This window comes from Rhea pennata, chromosome Z (genome assembly GCF_028389875.1).
Source record: "Rhea pennata isolate bPtePen1 chromosome Z, bPtePen1.pri, whole genome shotgun sequence".
Lineage (NCBI taxonomy): Eukaryota > Metazoa > Chordata > Aves > Rheiformes > Rheidae > Rhea > Rhea pennata.
The window spans coordinates 82,039,689-82,052,247 of NC_084702.1; the positions used below are offsets into that span (position 1 = coordinate 82,039,689).

Sequence of the window (12,559 nt, forward strand, 5' to 3'; positions counted from 1 at the left end):
AGGAATTCTATGGAGAATCACGGAAGTTGCTCAGCTTTCAGCTGGTTGGTGGTTAGTTGGTTCTTAATTTGTGAGAACCCTAACGATGCTAGCTATCTTTCTATGGGGAGAGAAGACAGGTATGTACAATCATCAACGGCTTTATCTTGTATTAGATGACATGACAACCAACCAACCAACCAAAAAAAAAAAAAAAAAAAAAAAAAAACAGTAGCACGATCACAACTACACAAAGATCTGGTGAAGAAAGCAATTGTTCTAGAACAGCCTGAACAAAATACTAGTGCAAAACATTTAGTAAGTGGCATCTTAGATATATTGATGTTTACATAGCAGCTGAACCCACAGGGCCACTGGCATAAACACGTATGAGGGAAGATGTTTTCCAGTGACCTGTGTTATGCACAAAGTCCAAGACTCAAAATATGCAGATATAAATGTACAGAAGAGTTGCAAGATAATCCAGGCAGATGGCTTAGTGTGTCTCCAAAACCTTAACTTGGCATTAACTCTTACCTAGCTGGGTCCTAGAGTCAGCCCCTTTCTTTGCTGCTAGCATTAGCATCAGAATGGCTTCCAAACAATGTCATAAGGCAAAGGACTCAAGTTATCCCCCCCATCAGGTCATCAGCACCTATCACTACTACGTGTCCTCAAGAGGAGTCTTCACAAGTTGGGCCAGTGTTACTCAATGTTCCGAAGAAATTAAGTCTCTGTTTTCTTGCTTTCTTTGGCACCGGAGAATGTTTTCTTTACAGCTGTTGAGTTTGGCAGAGTTTTGCTTTTTATGGATGTTGGTTTCTTCTGTTTTTGATGAGTGGATCGGAGAGATTTCAACCCCAGCATCTCACAGTATTTATTGCACTGGTGAAGGACTCTGAACTGCTCAATGAAGGAAACAGAGCAGTTGCCTTTAAAACCTTTATATCTGTAGTAACAAAGAAAAAAACAAAGCCAAATGGAACTTCAAGATTTACTTTTCAGCATAGAGGAGGTAGAGTATGACTGTTCACTTATAAGTAACTTGGAAACATTAAACAAGTCTCTTCTACTCATGCTATGTTGAGGAGCATTAACTCCCTTTCACAGATAATCAAACTGAGCCTTTGAGAGGTGACAGAAACCAGGTAGCCAGTAGTAACAGAACAAAGGAAAGGACTTAAGAGTCCTGGTTCTGAGGCCTATGTTCCAGCTTTCTTCTCTGTTTCATTTTGTTGGGAATATATTGTCAGCTACCTTAGTCTCAGCAATATATAAATTGAATGTATTTTACAGCGTTTTCTGTAAACAGTACTTTGGGCTACCGTCAAGAGACAAGGTTGCAGCAGGAGGTGTTGTCAGAACTACAAGCTGTTTTGATTCAAATACCTCTGCAACTTCTCTGCTACACTCCTCCCTCACCCAGGCTTCATTACAAGACCTGAAGGAGCCAAGCCTCTGGGGAAGATGGATGTAAGAAGCATTCCTGAAGAAGACAGTCCCACCTAGCCTGCACAAATCTCAAGCTACCACCATGTCTCCCTCTGCTACCCTTCCTCTTTCTAGCAGATGAACAAAGCCAAGGACTGGACACAGCACTTGCATCCCTCTTCTCTCTACTCTGTCACTGGCTGTGGTCTTCTCTTTCAATGCCTTTAGATGCAAAATAGAAGCCAATGTCAGCCCATTGGAGCTAATGACCACTCAATGTGTCTCCCATCCCAAGGAACACTGCACCTACTTTTTTAAGGAGTCATTCAGGTCAAACAAATTATCAAGGTGTGGAAGAGAGAATAATAGAGGCCAGGGTGCCCCTATTCTTGCTTGGTACCTTTCTTAAGAAGTAACTGTTCTACCCTATTCTCTTGGTTCACCGGATGTATAAAATCCTGAGATGTGAACTGCAGGTTATTACTGTATGAGAATCAAATTTAAAAATATTTAGCACTTCAATTAACACAACATGGTCCTTGCACAGCATTCTAGAGAACTTATTTCCTCAGTTAGCTAGGCCGCATAGTGGTAGTGATAGTACTACCCTGAGAAGTTCAAACTCTGTCTGACAGATAAACTTCTTTCTTTGTTGTCACATATTTTGCCAAATTTTCATGTACAAAAAAAAATAGCGCTAGTGGTTAAAATCTATTAAAATACCTTTTACCAAAAGGGAATGGTTTCTGTCTCTACTTGTATCTAATTTTCTTATTTCACATTTCCAGGGTTCATGTACACAGAAGGAATAGAAAAGTTGAAACCTCAGGCTGACTGCTTTGCTAGCATCCCATGCAAGTTGAAAAGACCACATGGGAAACATCTTATGTGTCAAACCATGATAGAACATATAATTCCACCCTAGGATGAAGAAAACCTCTTTGGTTTGGTGGAAATGCAAATATGAAGATTTCTCAAACCTATCTGAAAGATAATATATATTGCATATTTGGGAATATACTAAAATGGTAATGTATATATTGCAGGCTCCATTGTCCCCTTTTAGGCCACAGAAAGGTCTTCTATAGACTTTGCTGCTGCTTTTAAACAGGATCCAAAATGATTTCAGACAAACTGTTGCAACCATGGTGATGAAGGCATTGCAGATAATTGTAAAGTGGACAGCAGACCTTCATTTTTCTCAGAAATGAAATTATTGCTTGAGATTAACTTCAGTAAGAAAAGCTATTTTGGAATTCAGCTTTCTAATTATATTTATTTAGGAGTCTTTTCTGTCTTCTCATAGCTACATATTAGTTTCAAATTCTTCTCTGAAGTCAGAGTTCTTGAGTGTTAAATATATATTTCAATGAAATAGAGATCCAAACAAATTTTACTATTATTTGTCATATGAAGCTCTTCATACCAGACCAGGTTAATCTCTGAGTTAAACAGGTGGTGAGAGTGTGCCCTGCTCTAGAGAAACCAGTCAGCTAGCATGCTAAAAACAGCCAGATGAACCTCAAATGTTAAGATTTTTTTTTTTCTCTCCAAGATTTCTGCTTGTTTACCCAAAGAGAGTTTAAGAGGAGCACCACTGTTGCTTCAGGACTGTAGCCTGGTGCTCTGCAAGAGCTCCAAGAGCAGGAAATGTGCTCTGGCTCCTTTCAGAAAATAACAGACTTGAGACTTTAGACCTCAGTTCCCTTCCTAGAGTCATCAGGTAAGTGCTCCAGACACATCAGCAGAACATAATGCCCACAGGCAAGCCTACCTGTGTTCAGCAAGAAACTCTCTTTATATCACGCATTGATCCCAATTCCAAAAATCAGTGAGAGCAGAGAAATACACTGCCAGCAAAGGGCAGTAACTTAGATTGAAGGATTTTGATTAATTTGCTATGAATATTCAACTAACTGTTGGATCTTTGTGGAAATGAAGGCTAAATTCCTAGTGAATGTCAGGGGCAACAAGTAATTCAACCAGCTGTCATTAAAATACCTTCTACTGTCATGATGTGTCACTGCTGGATGCTGCAGCACTGTATGTAATACATGCATTTGCCAGTATCTGAACAGATAACGAGTCTCTGTGCAGACAGTCTCTGGGTAGCACCTGCTCACTCTCATACTGGAAATTCTCCATTTCTGCTGCAAGACTAATTGAAAGGCGTCATTCCTCCTGCACTTTGTGTAGGTGCATTCGACTGAGCCAGCAGAAATACTAATGATAAGGAATCTCCAGAGCTATAAGTTAAGTGATAGGTTTCACTGCAGTGACTGATGGCTACTTTAATTTGTGGCTGCAAAATGACCACACACTCTTGCTCTTGCTCTCTCTCTTGCCTTCCCCTCTCCCCCCGCCCCGTAGCCATTTTGTTGTAGCTAATGGAAATTTCTTCATGTGTTCTTCTCCCTTACAGGAAGCTTAAATGCTTTAAGATATGATATCATTCATTTATTTGTGGAAATAATCTTGGCATGAAAAAAATCACCAATAAAAAGTCCGCTTTTACTGCAAACTAAAGAGCAGTTTGTGCACCAGCTAAATTACCAAATCTTACATCCAGCAGTATTTTTGAGCAATTTCTACTGGTGCAGTATAATTAGCTATTGATCATCCAGAACTTACTAGAATAAAGGACAACCTAAACTCATTAATTTAGTCACAATTTTTTGTAAGGGATCTTTGATTCCTGGTTCCTTAAATTTAACTGGAGACTGTTGTCATTCCAGTGTGCACGCATTCTTCTCATGCAAGGAGGTCTGACTGCAGTTGTAAATTTGTGGACTCAGCATATAATTTAAAATCAAAATGTCTCAAGTGGAGTATCTGTAAAGTTTATACTGAGGATGAGTGGCCAGACTGGAAAGGATGAATTTAATTTCGTTACTGGCTAGCATCTGACCTAGTTGAAGAGTAAATATTCATAAACTGCATAAATTGTTTTCATATTTGTATTTGGTATCTGTCACTTCCTGTATGTCTTTGAAGGAACATCTAAAGAAAGAGCAGAAAGAATAGCATGTGCTCAGAAAATACTATGAATAGGAGTCACTTTAAATGAACATTTGAATGCTTTGCTAACTGACTTTAGCTTTAGGATTCAGCAAATGCCAAAAGCATTTTCAGTAAGGAGGTAAGAGCATTGCAAACAAAACCAGAGACCAGAACACTTGTATTAATAATGTGGTTATTTTTCTTTCACTAGCTTTGCTCATAAATCAAGCCATCCTTATTTCTCTTCTCTTAAAATAAAAAGTTTGCATTTGCTCTTGTGGCTAGAGATGTGGCCTAGGCACCATTCCTTGTCCATTTTGGAAGCTGAGAGGTACAAATGAGCCTAGTTTGGCTCTGCACTCTGCAGACAGCTCCAATTCTTATAAACAACCATAGAAAAATTAATCTATGGATGTGAGACTGAAGTTTTGCATCTGAGTTCTCCCAGCTGTTTGCGCTTTGTTAGTCACTGCTTCTACCAAGCCTTCACGTGCTTCCAGACCATATCATTTATTCTGCAGAGGCCTAATGACCATAGCTCTGTTCTTGTTTGGCAGGACTTGTGAGCTTAATTCAAACCATTCAGTGCTCTTACAGCTTGTGGTACGTGTAATAGGGAGGAGGTGAGCATTAGTGAATCGCTTCTAAATTGAACGGTCCATACATTGCTTTCATCTGCTTTGTATTCAGTAATATAGAACTATTGGCCAGTCCAAGCCTTGAAAAATAGTAATCTACTATTTTGCACAGCATGGGCTATTAATTCACTGATTAAATGACTAACAGATAAAGCCAATTCCAACAGAATAATTGGGGGTGGACACAAACCAAATCTTGCTTGACTCTGAGGGGGAGGATGTCAAATTTAGCTCCAAGTTTAACCACCCCAGTGCCTGTTGTTGCCACACTGGGCCCAGCTAAACCTGTCAGTGCCCTGAAAGCAGACTTGCAGGTCCATGTTTGCCAATGGGGGCAGGTTTAGCTCAGCTGGTTAGAGTGTGGTGCTGCTAATACCTAGGTCACGAGTTCAATCCCCATATGGGCTACTGAGGGTTGGACTAGATGATCTCCAGAGGTCCCTTCCAACCTTACCATTCTATGAAACAGTGCTCTTGTTGATCAGTAATGACTGCAGGTCACTGTGTCCCCAGTTCCTTCGTGTTTGTGTTTACCATTCCAGGCTACAAACCTGGGCACTTGTGCATAGCTTCTAAAATGGTTTGCTGCTTGCACTTAAAAGCCAGTCACTCTGTTCTATTATTTTTGTTTAAGTTTGGCAAAGAACACATTAAAAATCTTATTTAAAGGATTGCTTTCCTAACGCTGGTGCGCCCCAGTGGCTAAATTAAAAACTTTTCAGGCTTTTGTGATTATAGTTAAACTTCGCCCCCAAGTGACAGAAACTTTATTGCATCTACTTCAGTGCATTGAATAACCTTCCCTTTGCTTTTGTGTTTGCTTTTCAACTCACATACACAGAAAGGATGAAAGATAAGAATTCGTTTAAAGAGTGTCAATTATTGAAAACATCAGTTACTCCACAACTTCTACAGGAAGCAGAGGAAAAATAAAGGCACTGGATACATAAATGCTCATTCAGAAATGTTCATGTGGACTTGGAATATGAGTCTGGCCAATAAAAGAAGAGATTAATGGCAATGAGCATTGCTGAATATGTGCACAAAATTTTAAAAATTTTAATATGTTCTGTTTCTTGTGCTTGGTTTACACAAAACATCTGGGGAAAAATAATAGTCATGAATAATTCATGACAGTTGCCATATTGGCTTTTGTAAAATCATCACTTAACAGTTTGTGCCATGACATCAGATTATTTGGAAGCTTGATTACACTATGAGCACAGAGGGTGGTGGATATTGTTTCCTTTTTCTTTTTTCCTCTGTTTTAATGTCAGAGTGAAGTTAGCATTTTATTTAATTTCCATTTTGATCAGAAACAACATGAATGTTTTTCCATTCACCAAGGATCATAGAAGCATTTCCCAAGCCTTGGAAGAATTTGAGAGAGGATATAGCCATGATCAGTGAGGGCATTACCTCTGCAAGGCGGGGGGTAGAATTAGAATGATTTAGATGAATTATATGAATTAGAATTCATATAGGCAATTACATTCAAAAATTGTCTTTGTATTTTCTCTCGCAATACAGTCAAAGAATATCAGGATCACACTATAATTTTTAGCCAAGTGTGACTGCATATGATTTACAATCATACCCCCAACATGTAAAATTTACAATGTCTCATTGATATGGTTGCATTTTCCCAATGGTAGCAATAGCCTATACTATGGGTGAGTTCTGTGTACTTCTTTGTTTTCCCCATCCAGGCTTCCTGTATTAAAAATCAGACTGAAGATATTAATGCAGAGATATCCTTTCTGGGAAATGAGCAATGAAGGTAAAATACCAGACTAGAAAAAAATCTCTTGCCTTGTACCAGTATCATCAGCTAAATATCAAACAATGATGCAACGTTTTAAAGAAGTTGTTTATGAAGGGAATGTCTGACGGAGCTGATCCTTACTACAGCCTGCATTGTATATTCGTTTTCTCACTTCATCGTCCTCTTTCTTAGTCCAAGATGTGTTCTTATAGGAGTAATTTCCCACACTAAGCTAGATAACAATATCCATTAAAGCCTTTCTATAAATCTCTTAATTCCAGAGAACAGTGTTGCCCAAATAAAATTTTTATAACTTCTTTGTTTTCTAACAGGATGATGCAAGAATAATTCAACTAATTTCACTTTGGATACTCAGTTAAAAAGTAAATGTAAGTTCTGAAAGGGTGCCAGCATGAAAAATGTTAAGGATTTTCCCAGAATATTATGGCATCAAATGTTTAATAATTTAAAAGCTGTTGTGAGGGATTTTTTTTTCCTATACCATCGGGATATAGAAAAACTCACATTCAGCACAAAGACTGAATATATGTGATCAGATCTGTCTTTTTTCTATCAGTTTCTTATGAGAAAATATGCATTTCCAGGCATTTACCTGGAAAACCGTGTAGGATGCCATGGAACAGAATGGTGACAATACCAACAACACAGCTTGTGTGCATGTGGGAGGAGAATAATATATAGTCACGGAAAAAGAAATGTGCTTAAGGAAGGAAGTACTGGAAGAAGTACTTTTTCTGGTAAAAAGAAAAAAAACATTATAGTCATTATGATTAAAGAGTTGAATTACTGAATGTTCTCCAATGACATACAATTGGTAACAGGAAGTACATTACTATATAACGCATTAGATCACTGGAACTCACTGCAGCATGATACTATTGGGGAAAACAATTTAGCATGTTTCAACTAAACATTAGATCTCTGAGTAAATGTATCAATGAGAGTAATTTTTTATATTCTTTCTGTAAAATTAAACAGCACTCATTTTCACTGGAAAAACTGGTGGTGTTCAAAAGATAATACCAGACTGGCTATGAGAAAGATTTATTCCTACTAATGCTTTGCATACATTGCTCATCATGTGTATCTTCAGGGTTATGTTAAGTGCCTAGAAGCAGCTAGTGTCTGATATATTAGATCAGCAGGAAGTGGGACAGAGCCAGCCCGACTGCTTCTAAGCTCCATGGTGTAACGCACAAAGGTTATACCTACTTTCTGTAGGCCTCTGAACATTTAAAATATTCTTCTGCAGGTACATAGTGTAGTACCAGACCTGCCACAAGAATTCACAATGATTAATCCAAAATCTGTGTGCAAAAATCCTAGTTTCGGCAAATCTTCCATTGATTTGAACGGAACCAAGATTTCATGCAGTGATTTTACCCCCTAACAATAGAATGTACTTACACTAGTGACAGAGAAAGTCTATTTATTTTGCAGCATCTCTAACAATGTAGGCAAAACTGGTATTGCCATTCCAAGGGAAGAACAACATTTGCCACAGAAAGAGGGAGATCCAGGGAACAGGCAAACCTGGGAGACAGACTAGTGGAGACGGACTTGCTGTTCGCATTGTGACAGAGGGGTTGGGATGGGTAGTGGTGACAGTTCCTTCCCGCAGTGGTAAATACTACATCCAGACTCTTCTTTCAGGAGCAAAGAGTAATAGCTGGTCTGGCCTTCTAGGCAGTAGTACAGATAAAGTGGACATTAGGACTGTGGCTCTTTTGCTGTCCCCCCACACCTCGCTCTTTCCAGCAACTAGCTACTTTGAATGACTGCCTACACTGCCTATTTCTAGCAATGGCTCTGTGGTATATTAAGAAGCTTGAATGAATAAAAACTTGGGAGAAGTGGAAAAAAGATAGAACATTAAAGGCCTGTATCTTCACACATATGTTAGAGCATGCTGGATCCAGAGACATTCCCTCTGTGGTCATAAGCTCTCAACAGCACAAACATCAGGTGTTCCCTTGTAACCCAAGCTGCAGCCAGTGTTGGCACTGCTTTTTCAGCCCTACCTTCCTCTAGCTGATATACTGCCAGGTAAAGGGGCTTGTTTGGAATACACCAGAGACCTTGATTCCACTCTTGAGATGCCCTTTGAATAAATCTATTTTAAGGGAGGCAAAAAGGAAAACAATGCAAAATCTATAGCACATCCCCTTCTAGAATTAAATGAATGTGTTTCCCTTGAAGGAGGGTTCCCATAAATATGAACAAAAAGATGTCAGAAATCAGTTGAGGACTGCTTTTTTCTAAGGTTAAATCAAAAATAGATTTCTGATGTACTCTCCTCCAACATATTTACACTGTGAAGAGTCTGATGTGTAAAGCAAAACCATGCCATTGAGAAATAATTTTTCACTCACCCTTTGGTCAATGTTGCTATGCCAACGTCAGTTAACTTCATTCCTACACCTACAAGGCATCAAGGAAATAGAGAGCTTGCATTACATTAGCATTTCTAGGAATATCTTCAGATTTAAAAGAGTCACAGATAGAGATATTAAAATATTATTTAACAATTCATGCTTTTCATTTTAATTGTCACCATTTTGACAGAACATTTTAATGTATCTCAATTAAAAATAGGATGTTTGGGCTCTGTATCACTAAGAATTTCTAGAAGTCAGTGTCATAACACTAAGTTACAGAGAGGGAGGTGATAAATAGAGCATAATTTGTCTTCTGTGCTGGATAGTCACTGGGGGGATACATGCTGATGACCGCATTTTAAGAGAACATCCATAATCCTTGCATATGCATCTGCCATGAGATGGTATGGTTACTTACGGTTTTGTGCATGTCTGCTTTGCAAACTTGGACTACAATATATATCAACGAGAGACTGCTTTGCTAATCAACCTGATCAACCAACCTTGAATTTACTTTTGGAGTGAGAGATTCAAAAGTCTTCGTCAGTCAATATTTCCCAAAACTTTTATTTTCTTTAACTTGACCCTTCATTCATTTTATAGGCAAAATCTAGTCCTGTAGCATGTGGTTTTTCTGTACAGAAAAATGATGGTCTCGGTACCATTTTTCCTTTGACAATACCCTAAGAAATCTCAACTAGGATGCCTGAAAAATGCAGCCTAGATACTCTAACAATAAGGTGATCAGAGAGGAATTATGTTTCTCCTCAACAGCCACAGAGGTATGTTGCCCTTTGTGGCAGCAATCATTATACAGGCTCAGATACCAGATCTGCTGTTGTGCTTCCCTCAGGCTATCATTTTGCCATTTCTTCTCCCCTTTAATTATTTTAAGGGTCTTGTTTAGATGCTTTGTGGCTGGTTTTCCTGGCTTCTCATGTTAAAGGGTACAGGTTATTTTCTAACATTCCACCTTTCCTTAGAGATCTTAAAGCAGGCTCTGCCTTTCTTTATTTCAAATACATACACACATACTGTGTTGCATACAGCTCAGCATTTCTGCAGTGAGAAAGAGTCGCACCCGTAGGAGCATAAAGGCAGCAGTTAGTAAATGTGGGAAAGGCATTTCTTTACCCTTGTTCTTTTTTTTTGAGGAAACACATTTCTTCAAACACAGCCAGGACCCTAAGTGTGGAGCATTCCACTGTTGAGAGATTGTTGATGTGTGTTTAAATGTAAGAAAAAGTGAAGGAGAAGGATGCTGTTAACAACTGAAGTCTCATTCACAAGGTGTTTAATTAACCTCTGGGAGGTGAGGCAAAAATCCTCTAGGCTTGACTCATTTACTAAGGGGACATTTGTGGAAGAACAGTTCTCCTGTTTAAGAGCATAAGATTTGTTTTTTTTTTTTTTAATTTTTCAAAATGCTTTATTATAAGAACTTAAGCTAAGTAAGAATTTCCTTCCTCTGCTGTTTCATACAAACATTATACTATTGTATGGGCCAATAAATACTTGCCTCAGCTGCCAGAGTAGGCAATTAATTAATTTCTTTCTCTTCCCTAGGGATAACATGCATACCAAATAAACACAGTGCACTTATAAGAAACTAGAAAAGAAAATATCCTAACTCTCTCCTATCTTTTATTCTAACCTGCACCATGCTGTATAAAAAGAGCACACATCTGAATTGTTTAAAAATCTGTATTTGTATTGTTTCTCCATTCACTTAGCCAAAGGCACTTTCAAAGACCGGACTTCTGTGCTTACATGAAACTGAGAAAGATTTCAATTAAAATAAAACTTATGTCCCCAATAAATATCTTGTCTATGGTTCCTCTGGCACTTTAATAGCTTAAACTACAATTTTAAGAATTATAAAAAGTTTTGTATAGCAGTTCATTTTTAATCTTGAGGGATGGTTTCCATGACACTAATCTTGCTATTGTAATGCAGTTGTATTGCTGTGATGCCTCTGAATCCCTTCACAGCCCTCTGCTCTTACTGTGGCAGCCACTGTTCGCTGGAAACTGCAGTTATGAGACTTTCTTGTTTGCATAACAGGTTCAGATTTCAGCGCTGCTTCTAATCTCTTGTTATTGAATGGCTAAAGCAGTCACAGTGATGATGGAGAGGGAATCACAGAGTGGCACAGCCATTTCCCAAACATGAGGTACAAGCTATGATGATACCAGCTGTGGGAGGTTACAGCACTTTCTTTTTTTTTTTTTTTTTTTTTTTTTAGTAATCCCTGTCTGCAATAGGGGGAACTAAACATATCTCAGATGTGGCCCTTTTATGTAAGGTTCTTCCTTTGGCCACAAGAACTATGCAGCTGAGACATGCAGGTTCCTTCTGCCCATAAGAAGGTAGAAGGAAATGTGAAGGAGGAAAGGACAGCAGGGAAAGGTGGAGCTTCAGAGGCTAGGAAGTGCTCAAAAAATTTTGCTAAGATCATTAGAGTTGCTAAAAATAAACTGTTTACGTTTACCAGAAACAATATGGAGTAAATACATGAAGAATTGACTTGTAAAAAATACAAGGTTTCAACCTGAGAGTTGAATGTGGTCTTAAGTCTGTAGATTAACCTACTGTAGGTAAAAATTATCTTCATGCAGTAGATAAATGCATGCTAATGCATGATTTAAATCCTCTTTAGAGATATTAGGAATATAATAGACTCCGTAGTATTTCGCTATGTGACTCCTAGAACTGCTGGCAATGCCCAATAGGGGTCAGGTTGTATCTCTTGTGCTGCTAGAGAAGGTACTCAGTGCATTCACAAACTGAGAGGATGGGATCACTAGATTTTCATGCCCAAATACTCATTTCCTTTTCACCCTTGGTACGCTACAGCTTTTACCTAAAAGCTTGTATTGATGCTTGTAGATAAGGCACTTGAGTTTACACTTAGGCATCTAAATAGATGACCTGTTCAAATTACATAGAACATGTTGTTCCCAGATCAGGTTGTAATGTATAGTAATGATTTAGCCTTTTGCTGCGGACAGCTTTCTGGTGCATTTGGAAGACTCCTGAATTCCTGGTAAGACATCCAAGGATAAGACACAAAAGAACTCCTTGAGCATCCAGGGTGAGGGGCAAACAGTAGGTCAACTATCTAGATGAGGAATCAGTCACAAGGGATTCAGAAGTAACAAAAACTTTTCACAAGAGGTACAGCAATGGCCTGTATACAATGCTTCTGACACATGACTCAAGGTTCCTGAACCAACAGTTTCAAGTGATAGGGACATTTAGTGTAGCAATATGCAGATTTATCAGTTTGTGTACAAGATAAGCCACATGAGCATGGTGACACTGCCTCTGCAGGCAGCCCATGGGCA

At 38.6% G+C, this 12,559-nt stretch overlaps 1 protein-coding gene across 1 annotated transcript in view; it reads right to left on the reverse strand.

The window, feature by feature from the left end:
* Window positions 1–304: 304 nt before the first annotated feature.
* Window positions 305–12,559, reverse strand: part of ALPK2 (alpha kinase 2) — a 42,606-nt gene continuing 30,351 nt past the window's right edge. The window contains exons 9-10 of the mRNA XM_062599597.1: window positions 9,207–9,255; window positions 305–928 (exon numbers count right to left, since the gene is read on the reverse strand). Coding sequence (XP_062455581.1) covers window positions 706–928; window positions 9,207–9,255 — 272 coding nt within the window. The 3' untranslated portion in view covers window positions 305–705. The remainder of the gene's footprint in view (window positions 929–9,206; window positions 9,256–12,559) is intronic.